Genomic DNA, 17,382 nt, shown 5'->3' on the forward strand with positions numbered 1-17,382 from the left:
TGTATAGGGGCTAGACACTTACGAAAAGGGAGACAATATGCGGGGAGGTAACTCTTGTATGACAATAGTTCCGTCCAAGTGTTATGTTCACTGCAGAGAAATATCACATTTCTCAAATTCGGGAAACTCAGTCTTTCACACTGAAGTATATAATAAATTGCAGCACTACCCAAGGTTAAATCACACTAGAAATCTCTCCATGGCGACCTTGAGCTGGTCTGGTTTAATGTCAAAAGGTACTGTCTGAAAAAAAATCCACTGTTTTTCAGGCCGTGTATGATCTGCTTTGGTGAAACCCACGAGCACAGGTCTGTTTGTTAGTTTGTTTGTTCGTTGTTTAACGTCGCACTCAAATATATTCCAGCTATATGACGCTGGTCTTTAAATATTCGAGTCTGGACCAGACAATCCAGTGATTGACATCATGACCATCGATCAACGCAATTGGGATACGATGACATACATCAACCAAGTCAGCGAACCTGACCACCCGATCCCGTTAGACGCCTCTTACGACAAGCGTAGTCGCCCTTTACGGCAAGCATAGTCGCCTCACGAGCACAGTTATAGTGATGATAGGCCAAAGATCTATGAATGAATGAACAAACAACGGATCCCGGCACAATTAAGGGTGTGTCGTCTCTGTTCCTTAAAACCACTGGGCCACCCGTGCGTCCCAAGTAAACATCTTACGTGATGACGTCACACGGACGTGAAGACTGATTTACGCCGCATTCAGCAATATCCATCTATGTCACGGATGCTCGTCATTAATGGAGTCTGGTCGAGACAAACCTGTGGTTGATACCATGAACAACGTCCCACGTCGTTGGGTTATGCCACACATTGACCTAAGTGAGTGAATGAATATGGTTTTACGCCGCTTTTAGCAATATTCCGGCAACATCACGGCGGGGGACACCAGAAATGGGCTTCACACATTGTACCCATGTCGGGAATCGAAACCGGGTCTTCGGCGTGACGAGCGAACGCTTTAACCACTACGCTACCCGACCGCCCCCGGAAGTCACACATCCCGATCCATTTAGTCGCCTCTTACAAGTAAATATTACTTGGAACCATTTTTGTTTACCCCGGAATTCTCATGGGGGTGAGTCACAACAGAAACAGAGGTTGGTAAAACGACTTTATTTACACGAAGATGTTCGTGGCCTAGTGGGAACGATGCAGTGGGTAACAGACGCTAGACAAGGTAAATACATGTTGAACTGGTTCCCGTTGTGTCCTTATGGATTACAAAAAGTGACCAAAATGACAACAAAAAACAAGAGTGAGTATAGTTTTCGCAGCTTTTAGCAATATTCCAAACATATCACGGCGGGGGACACCAAATGGACTTCACACATTGTCCCCATATGGGGAATCGATCCCAGGTCTTAAGAAACCAGAAATTGGCCTCAATACCTTGACCTATGTGAGGAATCGAACTTGGGCCCTCGGCGTGACGAGCGATCGCTTTAACCACTGTGCTACCCCAACGCCCACAAAAAAAAATAAGAAGAAAAGGTTATTCGATGGTGAAATATTAGATACGGTTGTCCTACTTTTTGGACCTCAAGTCTGCTGCCTAGTAATGTTTAGACAACATGTGTAATTGCTGGTCAAATCCAGTTTTCAAGTGTTTACTCTTTTCTGTCCTGTAGTCCGACAATACATGGAGGTGGACTTCCTTTCTCCACTACTTTCACAAGCAGCTTCTGAACAACCAGTTTGTTTATCGGTAGTGGTACAACAGGGCATACGACTGCTTGTAAACTGGGTAACCTTCTACAGAGACATGCAACGGGTACCAGTAAAACACGAGAAAAACAACTTATATAATTGACAGAGAGATATAACAATGCGCAATGACGTCGATACAGCTTTGGAGCCTCGTTTTAAGATGGTTGCATTTTGACGCCGCCGTCAGCAATATGCCAGCAGTATCATGGCCCCCCATTAACCGATTCTGGGCCAGTCAAACCACTGTTTGTTATAATGAGGAATGTGTTACGAGTATTCTGTAGATTTTATCTAAAGGAAAAATACGATCTACTTTTTTTATGAATGAAACGCGGCGCCAATATGCAAATAGTACTCTGCCGGAAATACCCATTTGCGCATACGCATCAAGGAGAGATTTTGTATGAGGATAGAAGCTGATATCTCGTGTTTCTGCAGAGATCCCTCTGGTGGCCGATTGCCGCCTAAACCAATGAGTTCTCGAGTTATACAGTGAAAACGAGGCTGCCCAAAGAAAATATACTGATGGTAAAAATAAGTGAGCAAGTTTACTTCCGTGTACAATATATCTGATGAATATCAGCAGAAAAAACAGGACGTTTCTCTCTTAGGTGTCGCGGCATTCATCATCGGCCATCATCGGCTATCCTCGGGAAACTGTGATGCCGTATTAGGCATCCTGCTCTTAATGTATGTGCCCTTATTTTATGCCATCAATATATGAGTGTCGCATCACTAATATCAAGATGGTGAAAACGCCAACATATGAAGAGCTAGCTACAATACATAGGTTGGAGGCGTAGCCATGACAACGAACGTGGGTAGTGCCATCTACAAGAGAGTCTGCGATAGGCATGTGTAAACTGGACTATCTGGCTAAACATAACAATTATAACAATGCAGACCGACCCACCAAAGGTCGAGAGTAAGTCAATAATGAATTGAATAGGTAAATTGCATATGTGTGTAGTTCAACATATCTCTACAACCTTTTGGACAGCTAACGTACGCCGTACACTCATCTTCCGGAGGCAAGGGCATCCACTGGTCTTTTTTTTTTTATCAAAGTGTTATTTCCACTCTTGCCACACCAAGCCCACCTTCTTGGGCTAAATATGATTGGACTATCGCACCTATCGATAGTCCAATCAGAGAACGTTTCACAAAATCAACATCCACGACTGGTACACCTTCGTAGGTCGTATGAAAGTGATTTACCCCTGCCTGTCTTTGTTGACACGAATATGTCTTTTTCATTTATTGTGTTAGGGATGAAATAGCGAATGTTTTCGTTATCTGATCGATTAGGTCGACGCCTGTGGTAGTCGCCATCCTTGTGAAGCCATACAGCGATCTGATTGGATATCGCGTTTTCAATACATGGGGCACAACTCGTGATCACCGCGAGTTGGCGCCATGGTCGAGCCAAGAAAAGTGGCCTCGATGTGGCAAGGGTAGAAACTAGGCTTTGATATAGGCTAGTGGACACGCTTGCCTCGGGAAGATGCCGTACACTAGGTCCTCCTAAATATCGAGACTGGCTGCCTGCTAAACATCTAAACTAAAATCAATTTGTACAACAAATCGAGGTTGTATATGTGACCCCTCAGGAGAAAGGGGACCTTATGAGTGCTAGGATACAGTTGTGATCTGACATCTTGAAGACGTTTGAAGACGTTTGACGTTTCAACTTACTTCAGTGAAGATCGCCATGTGTGCGGTCACAACATATCTTATTTTTGTCTCGTTTGTTCGCAATGTAACGAAAACATTATTTCAAAACCTTTCAGCATACACATCTACTTTCAATTAATCAGACATTATCATAAGACGGAAAATGAGTACAAGCGTTTGATGCCATGTATCTCTGTAATAAATATGAAATGTATTCTTGTGTTCCGAAGATACGGTAGTTTTGAAATATAATGAAAAGTCAAAATGTTTTTTTTCACCCACAAATCCCTAATCTCATGGATGGTCACATATATTGTTGGAAACAATTAAAAAGATTAAAGGAAATTCAGAAAATGCCACGTCATCGGAATGAGCAGGGATTCGTGCATCGACGCTGTCCAATCTCATTAAAATCAGATCTTGGTCCTCGCTACCGCTAAAACAAAGATCTGAGGACAACCCATTACGGGTCACGTCAGACCGACCTTGCGCGAACTTTGACCGACCAATGAAATGACAGACAAGAAGTTCACATTAGCCAATCAGAAGGCAACTTACTCGTGCTTTACGGCACTTATTTCAAATTGGCGACTACGCTTCGAAACATATTTTGACAAATTCTCGATAAAAAATTTGAAACCTGAACAAATAACCATTCTGGAATGGCTAATAGATGGTATAGATTGTATGGATTCAGTCGTCAAGCCCTGAACCATCGTTCGGAATACCTCGTGTTAAAGTTTTCGAGGTTGCAAGATTATAATCACATTCCGACTGTCACTTTCATGATCTGGTAAGCGACGCTCTGATTGGTCGGATGAAAGGGTCGTTCAGACGTGACCCCTAATGGGATGTCCTCAGATTTGTTTAGCTGTAGTGAGAACTAAGGTCTGATTTTAATGAGATTGCGACGCTGTCAGCTTTAAGAACGACGACATTTCAGAATATGATCATGATTGTTCTTTGACAAGATGGAATACTTGGATCAACAGGAAGACTGTTTCAATTAATACTATGGAGACACATCATATACCCGAATACACCAGTATTGGTTGATTTTCACCCGCACAGCTTAAGTACTATATATAATGCTTTGTAAAATATACTCTTGCTTCTCATGACAACCCGCCCTAAATGTTTTTACATTATTGTTAAGCACAATAAGAAAAAAACATTTCGAGCTCTAATTTCGTTTTCTATCAGACGCAGACTTTGCGGACGTCATGTCATTCGTAGTGTGTTTAACCTGAAGTGGAACCAGGAGGAGTGCTACAGACGTGGTTACCATGGTCACGGCCCCGTCCTTCACACCTGGCGCAGGGGGTGGCGTTAAACAAGTCACGTGGTACACGGGAATCAGGTTTACCTGTCAGATTCGTAACTTACTTGAGAAATAAAATTTAAAATTTAAAAACCTTATCCATCCCTACATGGGACACGGGAATATGTGTTTGAGTGAACCTTAAAAGGAAAATCACGATTCATGAACCTAATTATCCAACAGCTGTTGAGACACTCTGACACGTGTTGACAGATACATATATAGTGAACGTGCATACTGTGCCTTCCGATCATGCCCTCTACATTCATGGGGACCCTAGCCTCCTATACGGTCGAGGTTAATTACGTCAAGGGACTACAAATGTGACTTTCGCGCAAGTTGTTCGGGAACATATACGTGAAACACCAACTGTCAGTTTACATCGAGAGACAAAATAACCTAATGACAGAGAAACGTGTTCCTGGGACATTGAACATGCTACCCGAACACATCCTCAACACGTGTTGGTGTAGACAGGCCGGCCGTTGAGAGGTTGCACGTGTCGCTCGTTACCGTATTTCGTGAGAGTGCCTCCGTCGAGGACCTCAAGGGACTTCAGAATAAGAACCTGCAAGACAGATGACGTGTAGATCGTAAATCATTGTGTTCGTTTGTTGTAGAGGGGAATGTCCGAGTAACTCTCCATTCCTTAAAAATAATGGAGCCGGGGTCCCGCAGGGGCCGAGGCACATAATTGTTAAGGAATGGAGAGTTACGAGGATATTCCCCTACTTAAAACTCATCCCTACTTTTACACTTTGACAAAATATTCTGTAGTTGAAAATATTTGAAAAATTCAAATGCTGCTTCAAGATAATGTACAGATGACAAGCAACTCTCCATTCCTGAAAAATAATTGAGCGTTCAAACAATAGAATGACGTCACAGATGTGTTTTAAGTTGAAATATGGTTCCATTTGGGATGTCACTGTGCTCAACTGACGATCACCTCGCCTGCGCTAGAGTAATGCCTGGCTCACAGAAGAGCCGACTCGTTATTATCAAAACATAGAGTGAGTATACACACACGTGGTAATGGAAATATAAATTCATGAAGTCTTTGATAGGCATTTAGATTGTTTTGTTTGTTGTTAAACGCCGCACTCAGCAATATTCCAGCTATATGACGGCGGTCTATAAAAAAATCGAGTCTGGACCAGACAATCCAGTGAAGGCCCGCCAGTCCAGTACGTCCGCCATATTACAGGTATACCGGCAACATTGTCATACTCATCGACCAAACAAACAAATGGTTGACAGCATGAGCAACGGTCCATGTTCGGGTAAGAAGGGCGGTGGGGTAGCCTAGTGGTTAAAGCGTTAGCTCGTCACGCCGAGGGCCCGCGTTTGATTCCTCACATAGGTCAAGGAATGAAGCCAATTTCCGGTTTCATCCTCCCTAGTATTGCTGGAATATTGCCAAACGTGGCGTAAAACAATACTCACTAAACACTCACTCCGGGAAGATCATAGATTATCAACCAACCTATCTCTATTGTATTCGGCTCCAAACATGATGCACTGGGAGCTAGTTGGACAGGTGGTTGTGGCACGACAAGCGGAGTAATTACTTACGTTTGCCTCAGTGGTGTGTATCGCATTCTTCATGACGACCCATCTGACGGACTCCGAGCAGGGCGGGTTGGTGAGCGAACCCTTGTATGTGTAGTAACCACCGCTCTGGAGGAGCAACTCACGAGGGTCAATCGTCACGTTGACTTTACCTGCGACACGAAGTGTGGAAATTCTATCAACAGTGCAGAAATACAATCAACAATGAGGAAATACAATCAACAATGTGGAAATACTACCAACAATGTGGAAATACTACCAACAGTGTGGAAATGCTACCAACAGTGTGGAAATAAAATCAACAATGTGGAAATACTATCAACAGTGTGGAAATACTACCAACAATGTGGAAATACTACCAACAGTGTGGAAATACTACCAACAGTGTGGAAATAAAATCAACAATGTGGAAATACTACCAACGATGTGGAAATACTACCAACAATGTGTAAATACTACCAACAACGTGGAAATACAATCAACAATGTGGAAATACTACCAACAGAGTGGAAATACTACCAGCAGTGTGGAAATACTACCAACAACGTGGAAATACTACCGGCAGTGTGGAAATACTACCGGCAGTGTGGAAATACTACAAACATTGTGGAAATACAATCAACAAAGTTGAAATACTAACAACAGTGTGGAAATACTACCAACAATGTGGAAATACTACAAATAATGTGGAATTACTACCAACAGTGTGGAAATACTACCAGCAATGTGGAAATACTACCAACAATGTGGAAATACTACCAACAGTGTTGAAATACATAAGCAGTTTCAAAGACAGGAGTAGCTGTGACAATGTAATACCTTTGTGTATTGAGATCGGGTCAGTCGTATATAAGATCTGACTAGTTACCATCAGTGCCGCCTGCTTGTGTGTTTTGTTTGTTGTGTAATGCCGCACACAACAATGTTCTAGCTATATGACGGCGGTCTGTGTATAATCGAGCCTGGACCAGACCGTCCAGTGATTGACATCATGAGCATCGATCCTCGCAATTGTGAAACATGTTTAGACATACTCATCTGTGCGAGCTGTACTGTCACAAAGTTTCAGAGTCGTGACAAAATAAAAAAGAAGTTGCTATGCATAAAAAGTGTCATGTATTCATGTTCTCCCAACTTCTAAGTGTCTTTAGACCCGTGAAGATCCGGGGTAGAATAGGTCTTCAGCAACCCATGCTTGCCGTAAAAGGCGACTATGCGTGTCGTGAGAGGCGACCAATGGGGTCGGGTGGTCAGGCTCGCTGACTTGGTTGATGCATGTCATCGATCCCAATTGCATGGATCGATGCCCATGATGCCAATCAACTGGATTGTCTGGTCCAGACTCAATTATTTACAGACAGCCGTCATATATATAGCTGGAATATTGCTGAGTACGGCGTTAAACAAAAAACAAACAAACAAAGACTTCATGTATTTATATTTCCATTATCACGTGTGTGTATACTCACGCTAAGTTTTGACAATAACGAGTCGGCTTCTCTGTGAGTCAGACATTACTCTAGCGCAGGCGGGGTAATCGTAAGTTTAGCACAGTGACATGCCTAATGGAACCATATTTCGGCGGATAATGGTAACTGGTAATTCCTTGACATTGAGGTTTTATAGTTTGTAGAACTGTCAGACTGGGCGTGAAATAATGCTACTTAAGATGTTAAAAATACAATGAACAGTGTAGAAATATAATGAACAGTGTAGAAATACACCCAACAGTGTAGAAATACAATCAACAGTTTAAAAATACAATCAACAGTTTAGACATACTATCAAGTGTTGTGGATCTGTCAGAGGAGTGACATAATGCTACTTACTCTGCGGGCTGCCAAGCTGTCCTATCCCGTCAATGAGGGTGTTGAGCGCGGCGTTAGTGGACACGTTGTCCTGCTGTTGAGAGGAAGATGGGGACATTAAATTGTGTCCCTCGCCTGATCTATTTGGTGAGGTGGGGTGAGGTGAGGTGAGGTGGGGTGAGGTGAGGTAAGGTGGGGTGAGGTGGGGTGGGGTGGGGTGGGGTGGGGTGGGGTGGGGTGGGGTGAGGTGAGGTGAGGTGAGGTGAGGTGAGGTGAGGTGAGGTAAGGTGGGGTGAGGTGGGGTGGGGTGGGGTGGGGTGGGGTGGGGTGGGGTGGGGTGGGGTGGGGTGGGGTGAGGTGGGGTGGGGTGGGGTGGGGTGAGGTGAGGTGGGGTGAGGTGAGGTAAGGTGGGGTGAGGTGGGGTGGGGTGGGGTGGGGTGGGGTGGGGTGAGGTGAGGTGAGGTGAGACGAGGTGAGGTGAGGTGAGGTGAGGTGAGATGAGGTGAGGTGAGGTGAAGTGAAGTACTCGTCCGAACTAATGCCGTTTTTATAGTGCAGGTGTGTCAACCTCGGTTATCCAGTGTACTATATCTCCATACTATGAATGATAAATACCATGAACCCTTTCGCTAACTTAGCTTTGCTTTCAACCTCGGTTATCCAGTGTACTTAATCTCCATTCTATGAATGAAGTATACCATGAACCCTTTCGCTACCCTAGCTTCGTTATTAACCTCGGTTATCCAGTGTACTTAATCTCCATACTATGAATGAAGTATACCATGAACCCATTCGCTAACATAGCTTTGTTTTCAACCTCGGTTATCCAGTGTACTTAATCCCCATTCTATGAATGAAGTATACCATGAACCCATTCGCTAACTTAGCTTTGTTTTCAACCTCTGTTATCCAGTGTACTTAATCTTCATACTATGAATGAAGTATACCATGAACCCTTTCGCTAACATAGCTTTGCTTTCAACCTCGGTTATCCAGTGTACTTAATCCCCATTCTATGAATGAAGTATACCATGAACCCTTTCGCTAACATAGCTTTGTTTTCAACCTCGGTTATCCAGTGTACTTAATCCCCATTCTATTAATGAAGTATACCATGAACCCTTTTGCTAACATAGCTTTGTTTTCAACCTCGGTTATCCAGTGTACTTAATCCCCATTTTATAATGAAGTATACCATGAACCCTTTCGCTAACCTAGCTTCGTTTTTAACCTCGCTTCGTTTTCAGAACAAGCCCCTGAGTATAGACACCCAATCAGATTACAGTAAACTACGTTTATAACGAACACGCTTATAACGAACTTACTTTTTTGACCCGACTTTTTGCACTAGTTATGCTGTATATATGCTTATAACTAAAATTAGTGGTCCCGTTGAGTTCGTTATAACCGTAGTTTACTGTACATTGATAAGCGAAATAACTTTGAGATAAGAAAGATGGGGATGGTCACTTCCAAAACCAAGCTGTGAATGGGCCCCGGGAAGTTATCTCATGTATCTTATACGATATTATACCAAGGACAATCGAGGATGATCTTGTGTACTCCAGACCCTTTCTTAAATTCTTGGTAGACACATTTTATAAGATATTGTCTAAGGATTGGTAATGGAAATAGATAATAGTTTGACTGATTTATTGGATACCAACGAGATCGGTGACTTGGTTGACTGCGTGTCATCTCGTACCCCGACGACGACGGCGACGACGTGGACTCTTGCTAAAAAGTTGTTTCATCAACATTCAAGGCCTCAGTAATGTTTCCAAAAGTTTGATTTCGGACATGAGGAGGGCATTTCCAAATTTGACTCATCAGTGACCGAAATGATGTTGGCAATTCCCTATTTTGACTGTACCATACTTTCGTGTGTCTTTTAAAGTAAACAATTGACTTGTCGATGCATGTGTTTGTGCATGGTGGGGCCGGATACGCTCAGCTTATCATGAACACCTTGTATCATCACTATTTTATTGTAATTTATAAACACATGATTATGATATAATCGGAATCGTACAATGATTTCTGTATGCCTCAGAGATTTTTTAAGACTTTTGGGGTTTGGTCACTTTATCCATTGCTGGGATCACATACATGACGTTTTGGCTTCCGAAATACAGTAAACAACGTTTATAATGAACACGCTTATAACGAACTGACGGATATAACGAACTTACTTTTTTGTCCTATTTGCTGTAGTTATGCTGTATATATGCTTATAACGAACTACGGTTATAACGCACTAAAATTAGTGGTCCCTTTGAGTTCGTTATAACCGTAGTTTACTGTACAAAGGTTTCAGATGTTAAAGGAGTCGTAACCCACGTGTGCAGGGATTTCGTAGCTGTATTATAAATAAACGCGACAAACATCTTTCCATAATCATAAGAAACTCGGTTAATAGCATAGTCAATTGTACGATTCCGACTCTGTAATGAGCATGCGTGTATGAATCATTATAAAATAATGATGGTACCGGGTGTTCTCATAAAAGCAGAGCGTATCCTGTCCCACCAGTGGCAGCCGAGACAAACACATGCAAAGGCAAGTCAATTGTCACCTGAACTGCAGTTGAGAGCCTACCTCGAGGATGATCCCGATGACAGCCAGGCCATCATGTCTGTGCACAGCCTCTTGGATGGTGCCATACTTCCTGTTGTAGTGGACCAGATGCAACTGTAACCAGGACGGTGTTACATGTAACCAACAACAAACAAACACATGTCACCATACAGGAAATTGTAAGCTTAATGCGCGATGAAAGCCCTAGGTGCACTTCTCAAAGACGTTTCAGGTCTCAGACGTTTACCATTTCGGTGAAACCCACAAGCACGGGTATGGTGCTGACGAACCTGGACATATAATCCCAGCGACTCGGGATTCCAACCCACGATCACAGGTTTCTGGTGTGTCCAAGGGACACAACTCTGCACAGCGAAATGCAGCGCCTTAGACGACAGGGCTAACCGTGCCCCCGCGTTTGTAAGAGGAAGTATAAGATACTTGTGGTTACCTCCGCCGGCCTGAAGGTCCCGTTGATGTGATGCTCGGAAGGTTCGTGGAAGTGCATAGAAATTAGGGCGAAGTCGTCGCCGTTGGTGTAGGGGAAGTTGTTTGTAACCAGGTCCTCGCTGGAGAACGACAGCGTTGCTCCCTGACCTGCGTTGCGACAGCATTACTTTTAGAAACATGTTCACGGGAAATATGTTTTGCCCAATATCACACACAGACATATATACAGTAAACTACGGTTATAACGAACACGCTTATAACGAACTGACGGATATAACGAACTAACTTTTTAGTACAGACTATTTGCTGTAGTGATGCTGTATATATGCTTATAACGAACTACGGTTATAACGAACTAAAAATAGTAGTCCCTTTGAGTTCGTTATAACCGTAGTTTACTGTTGTTCATGAAAGTGCCTCAAATAATTTTCGATGATAAAATATTTTCTGGCATTCAATTCGTTCTTTTTTTCCACATAAGATTTGCATGTGAAATGTGCCTTACCTCCACAACTGCTTGTATAACCCCAATGTCTCTCCATACTGTTCGGATACGTACCCTGGTTTCACTTCTTACCATGCCTACTATTTCGTTGTTTTGTGAGTGTATTTCAATTGCTCGGCTATTTTAAACATTGTGTTAGAATCAGACTCAAATCGAAGTGACAGGTCCAGGGTATTTCTCGTAATAGTGACTCAATATGGTTTTACGTCGCTTTAAAGAATATTCCAGCAATATCAGGTCAGGGGACACCAGAAATTGGCTTCGCGCATCGCACCCGTGTTAGGAATCGAACCTGGGTCTTCGGCGTGACGAGCGAACGCTTTAACCACTGGGCTACCCGACTGAGAAGTTGGAAGAGTAGCCTAATGTACAGGAAAGCCCCAAATGAACAGCATTCATCCGTGTAGCCAGTGTATGTATTAGTTCACTGGCCGGGAGGGCTTGTTAACAACAAATGTTGGAAGCCCTCACCGTATTTTACACACCGTATGGCTACACATTGCATAGGGGCGGAAGGGTAGCCTATTGGTTAAAGCGTTCGCTCGTTACGCCGAAGACCCGGGTTCGATTCCCGACATGGGTATAATGTGTGAAGCCCATTCCTGGTGTCCCCCGCCGTGATATTGCTGGAATATTGCTAAAAGCGGCGTAAAACCATATTCACTCACTCACTCACTCTGGTGTCCCCCGCCGTGTTATTGCTGGAACTTTGCTGAAAGCTGCGTTAAACCATACCCACTCACTCACACATTGCATATTTTGCATTTACCTAAATGTAATTTGCGTTTTGCGACCATAACGCTAAACAACAAAGATGCTGTCTGACATTTATGTTGGTTCTTAGACTTTTCCACGCATTGCTAAAAACGCATGTACCTGTATATTACTCGAAGTTTGCTATTGATCAAGTTTTGATGATGATAAAAATTTATCCAACAAATATAGATGGAAATATCCCGGTACACAATGATCGGGCAACAACCTAATCGTTTAGGTGTTTACTTTAAGTGTTACTTCTGCAATGGCGATTATGAGACGTTAGAATATCACTTCCATGATTGTTCTAATGTTAGAAACTTGAATAATTAATTTCAAACACATCTTCCCGAGGCAAATGAGTTAACTGACTATAAAAGACCGGTTTCCACCCTTGCCGAACTAGGCTGGTATTACGGAGTTACATTTTGGCTGGACTAACGAGTCTATTCATTGTCCAATCAAAATGAAATCGTAATCCGGTTCGTGAACTGCCATTGCAGGATTTGAAAAGCATGTGTACCGCCAACTCGTTGTCAACAAATATTTTCTAAATCTTTTCATGTTTTTGATAAAGGTGCTCGCGTGATCTGATGCACTTCACTATGTTAGACTCGTTTTATCACAATATAGATCTTGATTATCGGTCAAATCGTCTTGACTGGGCGCCGCCATTTTGTTTGAAGCAAATGCAAGTGATACGAGAGGTGGAACCTGATTGGTCCATAGGAGAGGCATAGAAGGGACATAACTCGTAATAGCCACATGTGGCGCTACGATCGAGTCAAGGAATTCAAGCCTACTTCGGCAAGAGTGGAAACTGGACTTTTAAAGATGTATGCAACACAAATAGTAACTAGAGTAGAAGTTTCAAAACAATCGTTTCTACTTGAATACCCTGAGCCAGGAACTCGTAATTGTACTCGGTACAATATTACAAAATGATACTTGTTTTTTAGGACAAATAAATTTGTTTCTATGATTTTTTGACGTTTCATTTTTGGTCAGATGCTTCCATATTGACGGGCGATCTGACTGAATATTGGTCACATATATTTTGTTGGCATTGTGTGGCACATGTCAACAGACTTTTGTTCGTTAAACATGTCTTCACGCAATATTGTCTTTGGCTATTCCAACAGATACATACAATTTGATGTATTAACTTTTAAAGTGGTGATCCTTAGCAAACCTTGAGTAGTATATATCAGTCATAATCAATGTACCCTGTTTACTATTACGCGTGTTTCAGATAAACTTTGAAATTAAAACAAAATGACAACAAACTTTGACGTTTAATGACGGCTTAACTGACTTGAAGATTCGAAGAACTATATACTGGTATGCATTGACTACGATTTTCATCCTTACGGAAATGTTACTATCCCTAATTAAAAGTCACTGGCACCAATCACTAAAGTGTTCAGTTAATATTCACTGGTATTAAAAGAGTTTCTATAACAGTATCTCTTTGTTTGTTTGTTTGTTTGTTGTTAACGCCGCACCCAACCATTTTCTAGCTATATGACAGCGGTCTGTAAAAAAAAGTGTCTCGACCAGACAATCCAGTGATTGACATCATGAGCATCACACAATTGGGATACGATGACATGCATCAACCAAGTCAGCGCGCCTGACCACCCGATCCCGTTAGCCGCCTCTTACGAGAAGCCTTGTCGCATCTTACGGCAAGCATGTGTTGGTGAAGACCTATTTTCACTCGGATCTTCACGGATGTCTATAAGAGTGAAGACTTGTGTGGTTTCCCCAACGGGGATTCCGGGTGGGAATGAGTAACCTTGCGTTAGCCAGGCTGAAGGGATCGGGTGGTCATCCGAGGAGACCAGTTTGATTGCGTGTCCTCCCACCTTGCCAGCATAGAACACGGCCTCATTAAACTCTTTCACTCAGATGTAATATAAGTTAGGTCCATCAGAATCCCCGTTGGGCAACCTTGGCTTGTAATGGAGACGGTGAACAGCGAGGTTAAATTGATACCATTTTATACCATCTAAATAATACCTATCAGGACTTGGTGTCAACTGTTATATGCTGTTGAATCTACAATTACACTTTACACTCCTGAAACCTTACCACTGATGTGGAACATTTGACAGATTAAGCTTATTCATGGATCTGCAGAACATGACTGTGACAGGAGTGGGTCAGTAGTGTTTACGACTCAAATGGAGAAAAGGGTTAATTAAATTCCACAAATGTCTGTACCTTCCAAGGCGAAGAGCTTAGAGCATGACGTATCATTTTGAATAAAAAATTCAATGCCTGAATGTACAGTATTAATCCCATTTAAGTCATGGGGCCGTGTCTCGTTACCAGACAAACAGTACCCAGCATAGAATCAAAGTAGACTCATGAAACAAAATAAGGGAACACAAAAACACTGTAGAAGAAAGTCTCCTGTTGTGTGCGGTTCTATATGTTCCACATTAACAACAAAAACACTGTAGAAGAAAGTCTCCTGTTGTGTACGGTTCCATATGTTCCATATCAACAACAAAAACACTGTAGAAGAAAGTCTCCTGTTGTGTACGCTTCTATATGTTCCATATCAACAACAAAAACACTGTAGAAGAAAGTCTCCTGTTGTGCACGGTTCTATATGTTCCATATCAACAACAAAAACACTGTAGAAGAAAGTCTCCTGTTGTGTGCGGTTCTATATGTTCCACATCAACAACAAAAACACTGTAGAAGAAAGTCTCCTGTTGTGTACGGTTCTATATGTTCCACATCAACAACAAAAACACTGTAGAAGAAAGTCTCCTGTTGTGTACGGTTCTATATGTTCCATATTAACAAAAACACTGTAGAAGAAAGCTTCCTGTTGTGTACGGTTCTATATGTTCCATATCAACGACAAAAACACTGTAGAAGACAGTCTCCTGTTGTGTACGGTTCTATATATTCCACATCAACAACAAAAACACTGTAGAAGAAAGTCTCCTGTTGTGTGCGGTTCTATATGTTCCATATCAACAACAAAAACACTGTAGAAGAAAGTCTCCTGTTGTGTACGGTTCTATATGTTCCATATTAACAAAAACACTGTAGAAGAAAGTTTCCTGTTGTGTACCGTTCTATATGTTCCATATCAACAACAAAAACACTGTAGAAGAAAGTCTCCTGTTGTGTACGGTTCTATATGTTCCATATTAACAAAAACACTGTAGAAGAAAGTCTCCTGTTGTGTACGGTTCTATATGTTCCATATTAACAAAAACACTGTAGAAGAAAGTCTCCTGTTGTGTACGGTTCTATATGTTCTACATCAACAACAAAAACACTGTAGAAGAAATTCTCCTGTTGTGTACTATTCTATATGTTCCATATTAACAAAAACACTGTAGAAGAAAGTTTCCTGTTGTGTACGGTTCTATATGTTCTACATCAACAACAAAAACACTGTAGAAGAAAGTCTCCTGTTGTGTGCGGTTCTATATGTTCCATATCAACAACAAAAACACTGTAGAAGAAAGTCTCCTGTTGTGCACGGTTCTATATGTTCCATATCAACAACAAAAACACTGTAGAAGAAAGTCTCCTGTTGTGTACGGTTCTATATGTTCCATATCAACAATAAAAACACTGTAGAAGAAAGTCTCCGGTTCTATATGTTCCACATCAACAACAAAAACACTGTAGAAGAAAGTCTCCTGTTGTGTATGGTCCTATATGTTCCATATTAACAAAAACACTGTAGAAGAAAGTCTCCTGTTGTGTATGGTCCTATATGTTCCATATCAACAACAAAAACACTGTAGAAGAAAGTCTCCTGTTCTGTACGGTTCTAAATGTTCCACATCAACAACAAAAACACTGTAGAAGAAAGTCTCCTGTTGTGTACGGTTCTATATATTCCACATCAACAACAAAAACACTGTAGAAGAAAGTCTCCTGTTGTGTGAGGTTCTATATGTTCCATATCAACAACAAAAACACAGTAGAAGAAAGTCTCCTGTTGTGTACGGTTCTATATGTTCAATATCAACAACAAAAACACTGTAGAAGAAAGTCTCCTGTTGTGTACGGTTCTATATGTTCCACATCAACAACAAAAACACTGTAGAAGAAAGTCTCCTGTTGTGTGCGGTTCTATATGTTCCACATCAACAACAAAAACACTGTAGAAGAAAGTCTCCTGTTGTGTGCGGTTCTATATGTTCCATATCAACAACAAAAACACTGTAGAAGAAAGTCTCCTGTTGTGTACGATTCTATATGTTCCACATCAACAACAAAAACACTGTAGAAGAAAGTCTCCTGTTGTGTGCGGTTCTATATGTTCCATATCAACAACAAAAACACTGTAGAAGAAAGTCTCCTGTTGTGTACGATTCTATATGTTCCACATCAACAACAAAAACACTGTAGAAGAAAGTCTCCTGTTGTGTGCGGTTCTATATGTTCCATATCAACAACAAAAACACTGTAGAAGAAAGTCTCCTGTTGTGTACGGTTCCATATGTTCCATATCAACAACAAAAACACTGTAGAAGAAAGTCTCCTGTTGTGTACGGTTCAATATGTTCCATATCAACAACAAAAACACTGTAGAAGAAAGTCTCCTGTTGTGTACGGTTCTATATGTTCCATATCAACAACAAAAACACTGTAGAAGAAAGTCTCCTGTTGTGCACGGTTCTATATGTTCCATATCAACAACAAAAACACTGTAGAAGAAAGTCTCCTGTTGTGTACGGTTCTATATATTCCACATCAACAACAAAAACACTGTAGAAGAAAGTCTCCTGTTGTGTGCGGTTCTATATGTTCCATATCAACAACAAAAACACAGTAGAAGAAAGTCTCCTGTTGTGTACGGTTCTATATGTTCAATATCAACAACAAAAACACTGTAGAAGAAAGTCTCCTGTTGTGTACGGTTCTATATGTTCCACATCAACAACAAAAACACTGTAGAAGAAAGTCTCCTGTTGTGTGCGGTTCTATATGTT

General features: G+C 41.7%; 1 protein-coding gene across 2 annotated transcripts in view; it reads right to left on the reverse strand.

Annotated features, from left to right (window-relative positions):
* Positions 1 to 4,255: 4,255 nt before the first annotated feature.
* The window catches only part of LOC124140403 (alpha carbonic anhydrase 2-like), a 36,527-nt gene continuing 23,400 nt past the window's right edge, over positions 4,256 to 17,382 (reverse strand). For both annotated transcript variants that reach the window (XM_046507930.2, XM_046507932.2), the window contains exons 4-8: positions 11,147 to 11,292; positions 10,717 to 10,809; positions 8,140 to 8,212; positions 6,314 to 6,462; positions 4,256 to 5,306 (exon numbers count right to left, since the gene is read on the reverse strand). In XM_046507930.2, coding sequence (XP_046363886.1) covers positions 5,193 to 5,306; positions 6,314 to 6,462; positions 8,140 to 8,212; positions 10,717 to 10,809; positions 11,147 to 11,292 — 575 coding nt within the window. In that variant the 3' untranslated portion in view covers positions 4,256 to 5,192. The remainder of the gene's footprint in view (positions 5,307 to 6,313; positions 6,463 to 8,139; positions 8,213 to 10,716; positions 10,810 to 11,146; positions 11,293 to 17,382) is intronic.

The sequence above is a fragment of the Haliotis rufescens genome, unplaced genomic scaffold, assembly GCF_023055435.1.
Source record: "Haliotis rufescens isolate VD_foot unplaced genomic scaffold, xgHalRufe1.0.p SCAF_37, whole genome shotgun sequence".
Classification (NCBI taxonomy): domain Eukaryota; kingdom Metazoa; phylum Mollusca; class Gastropoda; order Lepetellida; family Haliotidae; genus Haliotis; species Haliotis rufescens.